At 42.4% G+C, this 17,834-nt stretch overlaps 1 protein-coding gene across 1 annotated transcript in view; it reads right to left on the reverse strand.

Annotated features, from left to right (window-relative positions):
• LYPLAL1 (lysophospholipase like 1) overlaps positions 1–17,585 on the reverse strand; it is an 83,355-nt gene extending 65,770 nt beyond the window's left edge. Inside the window, exon 1 of the mRNA XM_019483162.2 lies at positions 17,505–17,585. Within this exon, the coding sequence (XP_019338707.2) occupies positions 17,505–17,583 (79 nt within the window). The 5' untranslated portion in view covers positions 17,584–17,585. The remainder of the gene's footprint in view (positions 1–17,504) is intronic.
• Between the last annotated feature and the right edge of the window lie 249 nt (positions 17,586–17,834).

Here is a 17,834-nt window from a genome sequence, read left to right on the forward strand (position 1 = left end):
AAGAGTAAGATTTTTCAAGCATCTATTCTGTCTCCAATTTTATTTATTCCTTTTCTGGTATTAATCAACCATTTTTATTTATTTTTGGATCTGAATTTTTCCATTACAAATTAAAAAATATTGTAGAATAACAATCCTTATCTGATATAGATTATGTATACCATATATCCATATAATGCATTCATACATTAATTATTTATAAAGATAGGGTGTGTGTGTGTGTGTGTGTGTGTGTGTGTACATGCATGTACACACATGTGTATGTGAAATTGGGTTTTCATTTTAAAATGTGTGTAGGTGTGAAATTAGGTATTCAGCCCCTATGGCACTGTTGTTATTGCACCCTCATTTAGTACTTGTTTTAGGATGTACTAAATGACTGTGCAGTAACAGCCATTACTGCGTCATGCTGGTGGTACATCGTTATTTTTAGCCACTACATCACTGTAACAATGTGCTATGTCGAGGGAGTACATCACTACAGCAACATAGCTGCAGTGTCACAGTTTGTGCCCACCAACACTACGTCAACATAGCATGTAGACGCGCCCAGTATAAAATGCTCAGTAGGGGGAAAAAAACCCTTGATATTTTCAATAAAAGTTATAAAACAATCAATTATTTATTAGATATCAACCATTTTTTTCTTGCTACTATTCTTCCTACTATTACTATTATTACTATTAGCCCTTACTTTGTATTATAGATCTATAAGGGACCTATCTAGTTTGTGGCAGCTACCTCCAATTTTACTGTCCAAGCATACTGTCCATCATTTTCACAACAAAACACAATGGTCCCCCCACCTATGCCTCTGATTGGTCAAGGGCCCCCAGAAGTCCTGCCCCTTCCCAGAGATCGACAGATGGCAACCTGTCAATTTCTAGGGAGGGTCAGGACTTCCAGGCCCCCTTGGACAATCAGAGGTATTGGGGGAGAGGGGGTGAATGTCTGCTGCACTTCACCATGAAAATCTCCCCACTTTCCATCTCCCTCCTCCCAGTTCTTCAGGATGCCAAAGCTTCCTGCCTTTGTTTTCAGCTCCCTTTCCCCCTTCCTCCCGTCACTTGCTGGCTGTTGTCCAGCTTTTTCACAGGCACTGCATTTTTTGCAAGGACCAGGTTTTTTCACAGGGGACTTACCAAATTTGCAGTTTCCACAAAAATCACAAAATCGCAAATTTGGTAGGTCCCTATATATCAAGTAATGAAAATGGAAGAGCACTGTGAGTAAGACATGGGTGTAAGAATTATGAAGTCCTGATTCTATATGTGACTCTGCCAGTGACTTTCTGTAGGATCCTGAACAAGTCACCATTGCTCTGATATAAAATGGATGCAACAATACCTGCTTACAACAGATTCTAGAAGCCTGTTTATTCCAGGTTTCTCTGAACCATAAGACTCTCTGCTGGGAAAACACATAAGCATTTTAGAACCTGATTAATTTTACGTATAAGTTCAAGTTATACAGGAGTCCTAGACTCATAGCATATGTACAGGCATACCATTTAGACTGATGTAACTGACCTGTTTAGATCAACTTGTTTAGATTAACACTTAGATTGACCTCCCAACCTGTTCAGGGAGGTTAAATCAGGCAAAAAAATGGCTGGCCCAATCTAAGTCACTTCACCTGAGAAGGACAGCCCAGCCATTCACCCCAGCCCTGGGGCTGCACTTTACCTACCCCACAACCCTAACCAGGATATTGTTAGCCTCCTGACTCCCCTGTCCCCAGACCTGCCAACCCCCCCTGCAGACTTACTAGTCCCCACAATCCTGCCTGCTCCCCCAAGTTACATACTCCGGTTTCCCTGCCTTACTCCTCGGACCAGTGAGTGACTGTACATATCACTCTTGTCTATGTTTATGCAACTTAAAGTGAGTTGTGTGAACATAGACTGGGTGTGGGGAATGACTGTACACACCCATTGAAAAGTAGGTCTGGAAGTAACTTCTGGAGGTCACCTTGTCCAATCCTCCTATTAAGGCAGAATCATCCATTTCTAAACAATCCCCATCAAGTGTTTGCCTATGTAGCTCTTAACATTTCCCAGTGATGGAAATGTTAGACCACCTCTAGAGACCTCTCTAATCATTTCCAATGTTTAACCACGCTTAAAGTTAAAAAGTTCTTCCCAATATTCAACCTAAATGTCCCTTGTTGCAATTTAAGGCTGTTATTTCTTTTACTGTCCCCTACAGTTACAGAGGATAGCCTATAACCATCCTCTTAAAAAGAACCCACTATGTATCTAACCTTTTTTCATATATTATTTTTTCTAGACCTCTAATAATTTTTGTCTTTCTCTTCTGGACTCTTTCCAGTTGCTCCACATCTTTCTTGAAGTGTAGTGCCCTAAACTGGATATAGTGCACCAGGTGAGTCCCCACCAGTGCCAAATAGTGAAATTCCAGTGACTTCCATGTAACTCTCTTGATAATACATCCCAAAATTCTATTTTTGAGGGGTTTTTAGCAACAGTAGTACACTTTTTAACTCATATTTCAGCTTGCTCCTAGCTCCTTTTTTCTGCATTACTACAGCCTTGCCAGCCATTCCCCACTTTGTGTTTGATTGTTCTGTCATAAGTGTAGTATTTCCAATTGTTCTTCCTGAATTTCATCCAATTTATTTCAGACCATGTCTCCAATTCCTCAAAGTGGTTTTAAATCTTATTCCTATCCTCCAAAATGTTTGCTACCACCCCCAGCTTAGTGTCATCTGCAAATTTGCTAAGTATGAACATAAGTGCATCCTTCAAGTCATTAATGAAGATATTGAACACTACTGGACCCAGGACAGACCCCTGGGAAACTCCAATTGATACCTCCTCCCAGTCAGACATTGAGCCATTGATAACTACTCCTTGAAGACAATGATCCAACCAGTTACACATCCACCTTACAGCAATTTAATCTAAACTGTATTTCCTTAGCTTACTAATGAAAATGTAATAAGAGTGTTGAAAGCCTTGCTAAACTTGAAAGCCTCTGAAAGCCTCAATTTGCTTCCCATCCACAAAATCCATCAACTCATCATAGAAGGGAATCAGGTTTGTTAAGCATGATTTACTCTTGACAGATCTGCATTGGCTGTTCCTGATCACACTGTTATCCTCTAGGTTCTTAGAAATAAATTCCTTGATGACGCTCTCCCAGATCTTTCTCTGTATTGAGAGCAAACTGACCAGTTTGTAATTCCCTGGATTCTGTGAACATGAGGGGGGGGGGTTTCTTATTTCAGCCCTGGCTACCACTAAAATAACTAAATATGAAGTGATGATAGAGAATGAAAAATTTTGGAAACACTTTCTTGTGGTAGTTCAGCCCTGGCTAAAAGTTTGGTAGAACAGGTAGCAGGGAACTGAAAAACATCTAAGTTTATCAGACCTTCAAAAGTCTGAGGAATGCTCAGGGTTATGATCAGCACATATCTGCACCTTATTGCCCATCCCCTGTAGAAGAAAAAAAGTCTCTTTGCCACCTGCAACGTCCCTTATAACTTTCAATTATAGAGAAGGTAGAGAAAACCATTCTAAAGCTAATAAACATTCAAAACCATTTATTTCAATAGCTAGTAATCACTGCATAACGATTTACAAAAATTGCACATCCTCTGTTTAACTAAGGTTTCTCCTGTGATCATCATAATCAGTTCTGCCTGTTTGAAGAAACGCATGCTTGCACAGCTTGAAACATTTAAAACCTTTCAAGCTGAGCTTTGGCACTTCTGATGGTATGTACCATGCTTATGACAGTTAATCATGTGAACTGAATTTTTTTTCCTTTTCACTTTAAAGTTGGTAGATTTAAGATTATCTTTTTTCACATTATTTCTTCAAAGTTAAATTTCCAGTTCATGAAACTACCTGACCTGAAAAATAAATATACCACCACATACAGCATTGTCCTATAATGATGGGATGGCAAAAGAAATCCAACATGTGTAACTAGAAAAGAAGCCTGTCAACTTAATACAATGAGGGTCAGATTTTCTGAAGAGCTTTGGGACCCATTTTAGGGCACCAAAATGGAGTGGGCAGGTTTTCAAAATCGCTCAGTGCTCAACAAATCCCACTAAGGACAATGGATGGAGTGTGACAGTCATGAAAATGACTTTGAAAAATGGCCTGTCTTTCATTTCCTAAAAGTAATGGGGATTTTATATGCACCAGGGACTTCAAGGTATGTGGAAGAAGCTTGGCACCTTTGAAAGCCAGGTCAGCTTCTCTGCTGATATATGTTGACATAGCTCTCTTGACTGCACTGGAATTATATCCATTTATACCAGCTAAGGGCCTGGCCCATTATGTTAATAGTTAACTGTGGTTAACATACATCTCAATAAGAGAAAACTTTTAGGTTATGTAAACAATTTATGAACAGAAAAATTAATATCTGGAAAAGTATAAACCGTATTAATCTATGGTTTATTAATTTGCCCTGATAGGCCCAGGTGCTTCTTTCTCTACCTGATTATTAATTACTCCCTTTCAACCAGTTAGTCTCTAAGGAGCCACTCTTCCCTTCCTTCCACCTGACTTCAGACTAACATGGCTAACCGCTAGCGCTGTGCAAAATGACTATATTGCATTTCAGTTTCAGATTCAGCCATTTCAGATGCCAGTGGTTTGTTTTGGTGTTTTGGATAACTTCCATTTCGATTCAGCCAAATCTGTTTCAGAGTTTTAATGCTGTTTTGGGGCTGATTCAGAGATTCGGATTGGCCGGGGAGAGGCAGGTACAGCCAGGCAGCTGCAGGTTCTCCCATGACTTCTCTGGCTGTGCCTGCCTCTGCCCTGGTGGGGAGAGCTGCGGGAGAAGCCCCCATGTCTTCCCTGCCCGGCCTCATCCCCCATTCAGCCCCAGCCTCCCGGCACTTAAAAAAAAAAAAGAGCCCCACCCACACTCACCAGCTTTAACAGCGGGGATTAGGGCCTCTGAGGGCTTGTGGCAGAGCCCCCCCCACACAGTGCAATGGGGATCATTCCCCCACCTAGCACCCACACAGCAGCTGCCCCATGGCGTGGGTGCAGTGCAGTTCGGCAGGGCGCTGTGTGCTGTCTGGGAGCTCAGGCTGCTCAAGGTGAGTGGTGCTGGGCTCTGGCTGACAGATGGAACAAGCTGCCCCAGCTCCCAGACAGCACGCAGCACCCTGCTGAGCCGTGCTGCACCTGCATGATATGACAGCTCCTCATTTTGTTTCAGAGATGGCTTGGAGCCTTCCGTTTCATTTCAGATTCAGTGTTTTGGGTACCAAAATGGGCCGAAACACCTCTGAAATGAAGCGGCTGCCAAAATTTTGCACAGCCCTACTAAGCACCTCTTCCTTCTCTATGCTTTTCTGGAATTATAATTATGAATTACTTTGGTTTATGGGGCTAATAAAATGTTCTCCCTATTGTGCTTTCTATTCTAAGACATTATTTTTTAGTAATTTTTGGTGGGAGGGGATACTGATCTGCAGTCCTGAAGAGATATGTTCTACACAGCAGGCTAAGTGTGATGTGTGGAGCCAGTGGAGATACTTTATGATGGATCACAAGGAGAATCATTCAAATGAAAGGGCAATAAATTCTGTCCAAACATTCAAAATTCCTAAGTAAGGCCCTGAAAATAATGAGACTGACCTTGAACATTAACAACAAATTATTAGGTCCTTTTTTCATATGCCTTATGCTTTTTGGACCTTAAAGATATATTTGAACTCTTTTCCACAATCAGGTGGGTCATAGACTTACTTTAAAAAAAAACCCCAAAAATTAAAAAATAGGAAAGCTGAGGCTCTTGTGAAATTACATGATGCAATGATCTTAATCTTCATGACTAAGTACAGACAGTCAAAAAGCCCAAGGCTGAATTGATTCACTCATTGCAGATTAGTCTAAACTGCAGAGATTAAACTGAGAAGCAAGTGAACAAATATTCACTTTTGATTCAAGAAATGCAGCCGCATGCCTGCAGTGGCTCAGACCAGAAGCCAGTGGGGTAGCCATACTCCAGCTCCAGGCCAGTATGCTGGGAGAGTGGGGAAAGAGGGGTTTAAACCCCTTCTCAGGCCTGCTCAGGACACCAGACAGGCATGGGAGCTGCCTCTGCCAGGCTTCTGCTGCCCTGCTCAAGGTGGAGAGGGCAGCCTCTGCCAGGATTTTGCCCCTCCACATCCTCCTGGACGGGACAGCATAGCCATGCCCTGGCCTGGGGTCAAATACTGGAGAGTGGGGATTTAAATCCCTTCCCTGGCCCACATGAGACTCCAGCCCAGGTCTGCCTGGGTGTGGGGTACTGCCAGTCAGGCTTTTGCCCTCCCCTCCACTCCCTGCTTGATCAGAGAGGGGGAGACAGGGGCCTGGCAGGGGCTGCCCTCTCCCCAGCGCTGGCAGGAGAAAATATTATTTGAGGAGCTGGGGGTGTGGGGGTAGTGCAGGGCAGTGTCGAGTCACCCTCCCTCACTGTTGTGGGGGTAGCATGCAGTAGGGGTGCTGGGTGCAGCACTGCTGTGATGGGCCATAGTGGTGGTGCTGGAGCAGTGGAGCCATGTTTTGCAGGGGAATAAGCCCCGTTAGCCTTGGCCTTCCACTCTCTATGCCTCTCTCCCCACTTGAGCAAGGAGTGGGGGGGCTGGGGAGACACAGAAGCATGGTGGGGGCTTCACTCCTTCCCCCGAGACCCAGGCTGGGGTCTGGGGCCAGGGAGAGGGTTTAAACTCCTCTGCCCCACAGCAGTCTGCTGGCCATGCTCCTTGCTCTCTGCTCAAGTGGAGAGTGGGGGGAAGAAGCTGGGCAGTCCCCCCCACAAAGACCCTAGTTGGGGTCCCATGGGCCATGTAAGGGGTTTAAATCCTCCTCGCTCCACTCTTCCTGAGATTGCGAGCCCAAGGCCCTGCCACCTCCACTCCAGTGAGGAAAAGTCTGGGAGGGGCTGCTCCATCCCCAGCAGGCAGACCTGGCTGCAGTCCCCAGCTGGGTTTTCCATCCCCACCCCCTTGTCACCCAGCCCTCAATGCTCCAGCTAGGCAGCAGAGGGGTGGGGCCAGCCATACTCTGCTGGAGCCCAGCCCAGCCCAGCCCACCCCAGGGCTAAAAAGCATCCTGGGATGCTAGGGGATGCTAGGGGGCTGTAATTTAACTTCAACCAGTCAGTTAAGTCTGACTACATTCAACCAAGTTTATATTAAGCCAGGTTTGGCCATTTTGAAACTGGTTCATATTCAATGAACTTCTGTTCTGTTACAAGTTTAAACCAGTTTCTGGTCACTTACGCCGGTTTATGTCTAACTTCTGTCCCTCACCCATGGGAAGCACCTAATATTAGGGATATGCGAAATTTCACTGGGTGTTTCATTTCAAAGCTGTTTTGATGTGTTATGAGCTTGAAACAGTGAAATTGAAACAAAACAAAAGGCTTCAAAATAGCTTTGAAATGAAACAAGGGCACTCAAAACATTTCCAAAGTTTCAAAACATTTTGAGTTTTGAAGCTAGGCTTGCTTGACTTCAGTGCCGGTTCCAATGGCAGTGGCAGCCTAGTGTTATCCCATGCACAGATCTGGGGGCCTGTGCCCCCCAGGAGGTATCTGGCACAGCCCTGAGGCCCTTCCAGGTGGCATGGTCCCCGGATCTGCACGCGGGATGACAGCATGCTGCTGTTGCCTGGTCCCATCCCCTGGCTGCTCCCCCAGTCTCCCTGAGTGCCCCCTGCCTGCTCTCCCAGCCACATCAATGGCTGCCCCACCCAGCCCCATCTCTCAGTTCTTTAGAAAAAAAAGCCCCCACTCCCCAGCTACTGCCAGGTGGGGGGACAATCCCCACTGCTCCCTCTACTGCCCTGTGCTATGTAGAGGGCTCTGTCATGAGCCCCCATCCCCTACCCATTTTTCCAGCCCCCCCCCCATGGCTGCCCCACCCAGCCCCAGCTCCCAATTTTTAAGAAAAAAATAAAACCCTGAACTCACCAGCTGCTGCAGCGGCCATCGGGGCTTCTTGGGGGCTCGTGGCAGAGGCCCCCATGCAGCATGGGGTAATGGGGGGCAGTGGGGATTGCCCCCCCCCCACCTAGCAGAAGCTGGTGAGTGCAGGGATTTATTTTTTTAAAGAGATGGGACACTCGGGCCAGGTGGGGCAGTCACTGACAGGGCTGGGAGAGTGGATGGGGGATGGGGCCTGTGTGATTCGGAGATTCATCCTATCTGGCAGCGGCCAACTGAATCAGATTTGTCCGAATAGATTTGGGACAGTGATTCGAATCACTGAATCAAATCACTGTCCCCTGAATAAGCTGAGTCCATAACTGAAGTGAATATTAGCTGCTTTGCACAGGCCTACCACTCAGTAGCATGTCACATCACAGACAGTGCTAATTCACTACCATGCAGGAGCATCACCTAAAAGACGTTTGCCAGTGCTACCATGCAGTAACTCCAATGTGCATTTAGTTAGTATTTGCTAATACAACTACTAAATAAATGTACACTAACAACTGTGCTGTAGTGGCTTGTGTAGATGTACCCTCTACTTCTATAATAAATAGCCCTCTGGTCACTGCAGCTAGATATATATTATATTGGGCAAGTCTCATCTGGGACAGGATGAGAGCTTCATAAAGCTGCAGCAGAATCAGAGGAGTGGAGTGAAGAGGTAGTTTAAGCCATTTCATACTTTTTAGTAGAGATGGTACTTGATGCTCTTCAGATCAGCTGAAAAAGGGAGGTTCTAGTAGCACAGTAATTTATACTGCCAGGGAACTGGAGTGGGGGAACAGGGGGAACAGGCATTGCAACTCTGTCCTTTACCAGGGGGCAGAGAAAGTATGGAAGCACAGGGTCTCTGCACACTGAGACCTTGGGCTACTCTGGATCTCTGAACACTTGCATGAATCCCTGAGAATAAACCAACTTTGAGGCAGTCCCACAGCCTTCTCAGGGAAACATCTCCCTGACCAACAGAAAAGCATAGAGAAATCTCCATGTGAGGGAGGAGGTAAATCTAAGCCAATATAGTACTTGGGTACAGAAATAGGAGTAAGGGATGCAGAATCATGCCCCTGAACAGTAGTGACTGTCAGTCAAGACCCACTTGGACTAGACTTGACCTCAAGAGTAAAGTTTCTATGTGCTGTGGACAATATAGTCCCTGTCAGTTCTTCTGAAGTTAAGAATTCAAGCATGAAATAGTGATTGCACACATCAAGGCACTGTAAAGACAACTGCCTAGTCTTAGAAACATAATGATTCTCTAACATGAAAGGAAGCTATAGGGTAAAGGAGCAGATAAAGAATAGTAACTAGACACTTTCAGGATGGTTGGAAGACTATAATGCAAATGCATATAGACTTCAAAAATTCTTTGTATGCATAGCTACACAGAGTAGTTAACTCATGCAAGAATGAACTGGTGAGCTAAGAATAAGATTAATTTATCAAATGCTTATGAAGCCAGCTCTCTTCTCCTTATTGTTTTAAACTGTGACCTGCTGTTCCAATTCCAACTGTAACTTTGAAAGAATTTATCAATAAACCTAGTTCAGGACACGGTATCAACAAATCAATGTAGTGGAATAAGCAAAGCATTGTTTAACTTTCTATTAAAAGGTAAACAACCCAAGGAAATAGATAGATGAGTTTTCATCTATCCCATAGATTTCATAGATTTCATAGACCTTAGGGCTGGAAGGGACCTCAGAAGATCATCGAGTCCAGCCCCCTGCCCCAGGGGCAGGAAGTCAGCAGGGATCATAGGATACCAGCAAGATAAACATCCAGTTGTCTTTTGAAGGCATCCAGAGTAGGTGCTTGACCCACCTCTGGTGGCAATCTATTCCAAATCTTGGGGGCTCAGACAATAAAGAAGTTCTTCCTTATGTCCAGCCTGAAACGGTCATGGAGGAGTTTGTAACCTTTTGACCTTATCATCCCTTGGGGTGCTCTGGTGAACAGATGTTCCCCCAGATCCTGGTAAGCACCCCTGATGAAGTTATAGGTGGCTAGCAGATTACCCCTGAACCTGCGCTTTTCCAAGCTGAAGAGCCCCATGACTCTCAGCCTCTCTTCATAAGGTCTGCTTTCCTGACCTCTGATCATGCGCATGGCTCTCCTCTGCACTCTCTCAAGCTTCTCCACATCCTTTTTGAATTGTGGAGCCTAAAACTGGATGTAGTACTCCAGCTGCGGCCTCACCAAGGCTGAGTACAATGGGAGGGTGATGTCCTGGGATTTACTTGAGAAGCATCTGTGGATGCAAGCAAGCATTTTGCTTGCTTTACTAGCAGCAGTATCACATTGCAGGCTCATATTCATCTTGTAGTCAATCATGACCCCCAAGTCCCTCTTGTCCATAGTGCTAGCCAGCGTAGCACTGCCAAGCCTATTAGGATGCTGCAGGTTTTTCTTCCCAAGGTGGATAACCTTGCATTTTTCAGTGTTAAAAACCATCAGGTTCTCATCCGCCCATTTCCTGAGCCTGTCAAGGTCTGCCTGGATTACCCTGCTGTCTTCAGGTGTGGACGCTTTACCCCAGAGTTTGGTGTCATCAGCAAACTTGGCCAGTCTGCTTCTGATACCAATGTCCACACCATTAATGAAGATATTAAATAGTATAGGCCCAAGGACAGAGTCCTGGGGGACCCCACTGGTCACAGGGCACCACAACAATTGACTTCCATCAACCACCACCCTCTGGGTCTGACTACAGAGCCAATTACCCAGCCAGCGGATCGTGGTGTGACTGAGGCTGCAGTTAGCCAGTTTTACTAAGAGGTGATCATGGGATACCAGATCAAAGACTTTTTTAAAGTCAAGATATACGACATCAATCTCTTCTCCTTTGTCCAGATGATAGGTCACCTAGTCATAGAAGGAAATGAGACTGGTTAAGCAAAACCTACCTGCAACAAACCCGTGCTGGCTATTCCTTCGGATGTTGCCATCAGCCAGCCTGTTAAGACTGGCCTCTTTGATAATCTTTTCTAAGACCTTCCCTGGGATAGAGGTCAGGCTGATGGGCCTATAGTTTGCTGGATCCACTTTCTTCCCTTTCTTGAAGATAGGCACGGCATTGGCCTTCTTCCAATCATCAGGCACTTCACCAGAACATCTATTAATCTATTGCATCTATTCATTTATTTAATGCTCATCATTGGAGCATCCAAGCACTGGGCAGAATCAGAAAAACCCAGCAAAGGGCAAAAAGACATTCAGAACCTTTAGCTCTACATATACTTCATTCACTTATGAAAAAATATTCTTACTACTGTTTCTCTAAGATTTTCTGTCTGATGGTTATACCCTAGGTGCACATCATCTTAATTAGATTACAGACACTTGGAGCTGTAATCCCCCTGCCATCCACCTTTCTATGAAGTCTTAAAATTGGGTCCTGTCCTTGATAGGAACCAATAGATACTAACTAAACATACAGTCTACCATGTCCTTATAATAAAGTATTAGTTTATACATTTAAAAAATATTTAATGACATTTTCACCAGAAAACTCATGCTAAGATTAGCCAGGAGCCTGGTGTTCAGTAAAAAGGTTCTCTCAAGCCGGCTATACTGCCAAGACAGTCACCATAGTTAGATCAAAATATTTTCCATTTATTTTGTTCTCAAATGTTCCCAGCATTTGCAAAACAGCATCAAAAGGCAAAAGAGCTCTGGATTGATCTGAACCTTCAATAAAGTGATGCCTAGTCTCATGCAGAGCTGAAGTTACTATTCTATTTGCAGTTGAAAGGAAATTTGTAATCACTACATTTTGACAAGGTGCATAGGATTTTTTCACTTTATTTTGGAGCAGTAAAAGGGATCATCTGTTGATGAATATGAGAAAATTCCACAATTGTGTTTCTTTCAGTGCATTGAAGTATACAACTCATTTGGCTCCACAGATCCTTTTAAGGGTGCCATAGGGTGCCCTGCAATATTAACACTGTTGTATATGGAACCACCTATACCTGGTCACAAGATCAACTCAAAGATTGAAAATAGGAATCCCATAGTGTTAAAAACATTATGACCTATTATGGTCTTTCTCAGTTCCTTTGCAGCAGAAGAATCAGTCCACTATTGTTATGTAGTTAAAAAAAGCTGGCATTTTCTTAGGGGGGGAGGGGGGGGGCAGCCGCCTTGAGTCTAAAATGATTGAAAAAAACGAATCTAACAATTTTTCTCTCCAATAGTTTTGTCTATCTGTTTTGTTTTGTTTTTTATTTTATTTAAAATGCCTGGTTCATTACATGGCAGTAATCTAGAACCGTGATGGCCAACACGTGTGCCATAGGTAGCGCAGGCAGCCTTTGTGTGTGGCACATAGCAGACCTGGGTGGGGACAGGCAGCACAGAGAAAGATAAGGAAGGAAACATAAAACAAAGCAGCAGATCAGACACCGGAAAGGGTTTGGATTGGCACTCAGAGAGGGTGTAGGGCTAATCTGTGGCATGCCTGCCAAAAAGCTCCCTCCCTACCCCCTGCACTGATCTAAAAGAACGGATATTCTTTCTATTCTGGGTATCTATTTATACAATTATAGACACCATGGACACTTTTACACATGCTCCAGGGATGAGGGGAGCAGCATGTATCAGCACCCCTGTGCTTAAAAATGGCAGTGGGGCACTTGAACTAAAACGTGTTCAATGAGCTTTACTTCAAGTGCCCCCGCTGCCATTTTTAAGCACAGGAACACTGATACATGAGACGCAGGAGGCTGCTGGAGCGTGGTAATTTCCATGCTCCAGCAGACTCAATTAATCGAATCTGATTAATTGAGTCTGCTCCAACGTGCTGGAATGTCAGTGTGTTGGAGCAGCCTCCAAGCTCGTGTATAGGCACCCCTTTTCACTTATCAGACAGTATAATTTCCAATATGCTTACTTCTGATGGCTCTTTCATCCCTACTGTTAGAATATAGGATGCAATCTAGCACAGAGTAATTGAGAGTGGCCTGCACTTCTGTAGGTTTTAGTGGTGTATAATACAATTACAGTAGTGACAATCCAGTAAAGTTTACAGGATGGTATGAATAAAAGGTCACATTGCAACAGATTGTTGACATGTTCATGTGACCAAACTGCTAATAGTATATTAATTACAAGCAGATTTTTTTTATCCTCTACTGATGGTGAGCCATGTTTCCAGCTGCTCAGAACAATGTTCTTGGCAACCAAGATCAAGTGCCTGCAAAGTTCCTTACAAGCAGTTCATCAGTGGAATTATTGTAAAGTAGACCTGTCACTTTGGATGAAATTTATTTTAGATTCTCCAAAAATGAAAAAAAGGGGGAGTCGTAACCAGGAAAAATAACAGCATGGATTACTTTACAATGACATGTCATCAGGGGTGAATATTTGTAAGGGTACTGTAGGTGCAGTAGTATGACATTTCTTAGAAAATAATTACTTTTTTCCCCAGTTTGTGCTTGTCTTGCCTTATACATTATGGCACATCTAGAACTGTCTGAAATTGTCAAGCTAAATTCATGTGATTAGCTATATATTTTTAAGTCTTTTGTAGATGAAAAATATAACTTCTAAGTTAAGAATTATTCATAGGCCTGATCTTGTCTATTTTGGACCGCATATATACCATCTCTTGATTTTTTTTTCTTGCTCTCTGTATTGATAAATAGGTAACCAGTCTAACAGGTAACCAGTCTCTAAGCCCCATTCTGCAACAGACAGAACATTAACAACCCTTTTTCAAGTCTTGTGGTGGTGTTTGATATAAAATGAAGAACATACCACCAGATTGTTAACTGGAACCCTGAAACTTTTGTCTCATAGCAACTCTACCTTGTTTAAACATTTATTTCTCAGCTCACTTTCTCATAAACAGAAATCTGCATGATCTAATTGTCACATTTTTGGGGGTACAATAGGGGTCACTATTGCTTAATGGAAGCTAATGGTAGAGCTAACTTGCTGACTTAATCTCTCGGACCTAAAAGGGTGGTTTCTGCATTTTAGGCACCACATGTTCTCCTGCAGGTTTGTTTACAGTCTATGTTGTTCACACGCATTAAGTAACTTCTAGCAACTTTGGCTGAAATTCTAGTTAAGAGAGTGAATTCATGTGGTCAGCATTTCTTCATCACATAGACATGCACTACTCATAATGTATGACAGTTGACTCAGTCACCTAATTATTTTTTCAAGCGTGTGTATTTAACTCATCATAAACAAGAAAGGTGTTTGTTGTCTGTTTACAACTAAACAAGGCTTTAGGACCCTTGCACAGCCTACTGAGTTAGCTTACATCACAACCAGAAGTCTTTACGTTACGGTCAAAGTTTTCTAAAATCCTTCTAAGAGCTCTCTTGTGCTGCAAAAGTCACATACCTAGAAGTAGTTTTTGTGTGAGAGTAAAAGGGACTGTACCACCATTCGTTTTTGGAACCTTCCCTTGACACCCTGTTTCTTCCATGAGGGTAGAATTTGTCTACCATGAAGCATATACACACACACGCATGTGCGCACAAACAGGAACGACAACCATTTGTAAAGTATGTTCACCTTCTAGACATCCAACTAGTTCAGAAAAGTGTAGGCCAATCCCACATACTTTGAGGGGATCAAGCATCATTCGTGACACAATGACTCTTAAATGTCATCAGCTGAAGAACAAGCCCCAAATCTTAAGGCTGTTCTCCCTGCACAGATACACAAAGCTCTACTCAGCAGCTTCTCCCCAGAAGGCTCCCACTGCAGAGCCTTTAGTTTGCCAATTAATCTTTCTTCTTGCAGTTTACTCTGCAGAATCATCCTGGTAATGGATTCCTTTCCTGGTGAATGACCTCTATCTTTTTGTCAAGTAAAGGTCTGTGGCATTCTGTTCCTATGAGTGCACATTCTACCTGAAAAATATTTAAGCTATGAAACATTTTTCAACCTTCCACTTCTGGTTAAATGTGTTATTAATCCACATTTTGGCTTCACATCAGCCATAGTTGGCTGTTGTCAGCGATTTCTTGGCTGCTGTTGTTGCTTGAATGCTTTAAAGCAATCACTGAAAGGAGAAAATGTCCATACCCAAAGAAATGCACTTAGTATGTATTTGCTGCATTTATGTCAGTATTTTCATGGATCAGGAAAGATATTTGTATGTGAATAGGTTTTATCCCTGTCAGCCTGGCATCCCTGAATCCTATAGTAGAGCTACAGGGCCAAGTTCTGAGGTGATGGACAAGGCATAGTGCCATAGGTTACATAACAGCAAGTCAATGCGTATTAAGTAGATGTAAATCTGAAGCCACGTCATTGACTTTTACTTAAATTGATTTTAACTGAGATCATAATCTGCTATACTGAGGCTGAAGGACTCAAATCCATGACCTGTGGGTATGTAAATTACTCCATCTGTTTTGAACCAATTCTTTTTCATTGCCTAATATTTTGACAAAAAGTGGTTCTACAACAGGCTTTATAATTACCATATCAGCGTTCAATCTGAAGCCCTCCCCCTGTCCTCATCAAATAACTGCTGAGCTCTCAGGGCTAGTTCCTTTTTTTGGCAGAAAGGGGATCTCTGTCATATACCTAGGGCCTGATAAAGTCTTTGTTGATAACTCTGACAAATGATTTGGCTTGTTTGCCTGCAGTTACAGTGTGTTTCCCTGTTGTAAACAATTACTCAAGACTGGGTGCAGTGGGAAAAAACATCATATCTGTAAAATGCCCAAAATCCGTGGATGAAAGGTACTTTAATAATGTAAAGTATTACTATTACAAATATTTTGGATAGTTCTATACTCTTAAAATATTTCTATTACTTGATTTGTTATATCATAGTTATTAGAGGAAGAGAGGAACCTCTGTGCAACACTATACTATTTGTAATTTTTGCACGTTCCTCTCATCAGTCTTACACCATGAAATGTCTAGATTAGATATAGGCCTGAATCACTACCTTGGATCCATGAATTCTCCAAATTTGAGAGACATTTACATCCAAACCCAGACTTTTCAGTTTGTACATTTCAAAACCTATAAGAGGCAAATGACTGATTTATAAGAACCTGTGTTCATTCATTTCCATCATCTGACAGTTACAGAAGCAAATGAAATCTGTTTTGTTAAAAATGCTATCAGGATGAGATAATAAATCCTTGTTTCTCTAGCCAAGAAAACTGCAAATTAAAACTGAAGAAGCTGGGCTTTATTTGAATGGTTTTGATCTTGGAACCACTCTAATGACTCCTGGAGCACACATGGAAATGTCCACAGCTGCTGCTATTTTTGTGTCCCTGTGAACTCAGGTTGGCACCTGGGGTTGGTGTCCCAATCACCCTCCATTTGTTACACTACAGGGAGCTTGGCACACTGGAATCCTGGTCAACAAATAGGATTTGGAAGTGTTCCAGTTGCAAGAAGATGAAGAAAAAAATGGCATTAATTCATTTCTGAGCCATGGTGTTAATTAAAGTAGGGACACTGGACAAGAAGAAGGTTAGAAGCACAGGCTGGTACCTAGTGTTATATATGAGATTTTTTTATTCCTTCATCATTTTGTTCTCCTGTACCTGTTTTAATCTGTTACTGATATTCCTTTCTATATTTCTTCTTTTTCAATCTTTTAAACAATTCAGAAGTAAGCTGCAACCATGATTTAAAAAAAAAATAGAAATGCAATAAAATATTGTGTGAATGCAACTACTAATTCAAAGGAAAACAATATTTAAAATTGGTTGCCTGTGTTTATTCCATCCGAAAATATCCTGTGTTCCAATATGCCATGTTGTCTAATCATGTTACAGTTGAGATTTGTGTAAAGGTCACCATTTAGATTTCTGTTTCTTTTCATGATGGCAGACTTGATGGATGGACCAAGAGCCTTGAGATCCTCAGATGAAAAATGCTTCAGAAGTTCAAGCTCATGACAAGCTCATTTTTTTTAGTTTTTCATGAATGATACTATCATTATCCAATTAAAGCCTCTATTCTCCCCAGTGTGGTAAACACACAAAGGGAAAGGAAGTAAAACAGACCAGCCTCTCAGCATTCTGCTCCTAGAGCGATATTCAAACCCTCCTCATTTTACTGCAGTAGGAATCAAAATCTGTATAGGATAACTAACACTAGTTCAGGATGAACAGCATTCATGTAACTTACCTCTTCTACAAATCCCACTGGTAAACTGAGGGAAATGAGGGACCTAGATGTTTTGTATAATTAATTTCCATTTTTCAATATATTTTACTGCCTCTGTTCAAACTAAAGGCCCTACCAGAACCTAAATCTTCAGTTTTCTTGCAATGCCAGATTGAAGATTGGCGCCTAGCACCCATCTATTGTTTTACCTCCTATAGTACAAAATGTATTGGCTATATTGCTCAGGACAAACTGGACTAGTAACACATGATCATCTCAAAGCTGACCTCTCAGCAATGATTTGTCATCACTTTTATACCTACAGCTTTTCCATAAATGCCCTAGCGGTACCTTCATTCAAATCCTACTCATGGTTGCAGAAGTATATTTAAGAATAAATATTTGGCATAAGATACTCACAAAAGCACTTTATGTGACAGCTAATTGGAGAGCTCTCTTCTCGAGTAGTGTCTTGCAATGATTTCCAAGTTGCAATCATACATTGTGTCAGTTGTTTTCTGTTTAGAAATACAGTACTTCATTATTGCCATAGGGGGAACTGTTGGCTTAATTTTGCTTTTGACTCACTGCTGCTGAAATTATTAAGTTAATGATTTATGCTTCTAAGATACAACAATCTCTTGTGTTTAAATTCGTTACTATGTTTTGTTTACTGTTTATAACTACCACAGTTGTTTTAAATGCCACTAAAATTGCTTGCCAGCTTGTATAGTTTATTCATCCCCCTGG

The sequence above is a fragment of the Alligator mississippiensis genome, chromosome 1 (genome assembly GCF_030867095.1).
Source record: "Alligator mississippiensis isolate rAllMis1 chromosome 1, rAllMis1, whole genome shotgun sequence".
NCBI lineage: Eukaryota > Metazoa > Chordata > Crocodylia > Alligatoridae > Alligator > Alligator mississippiensis.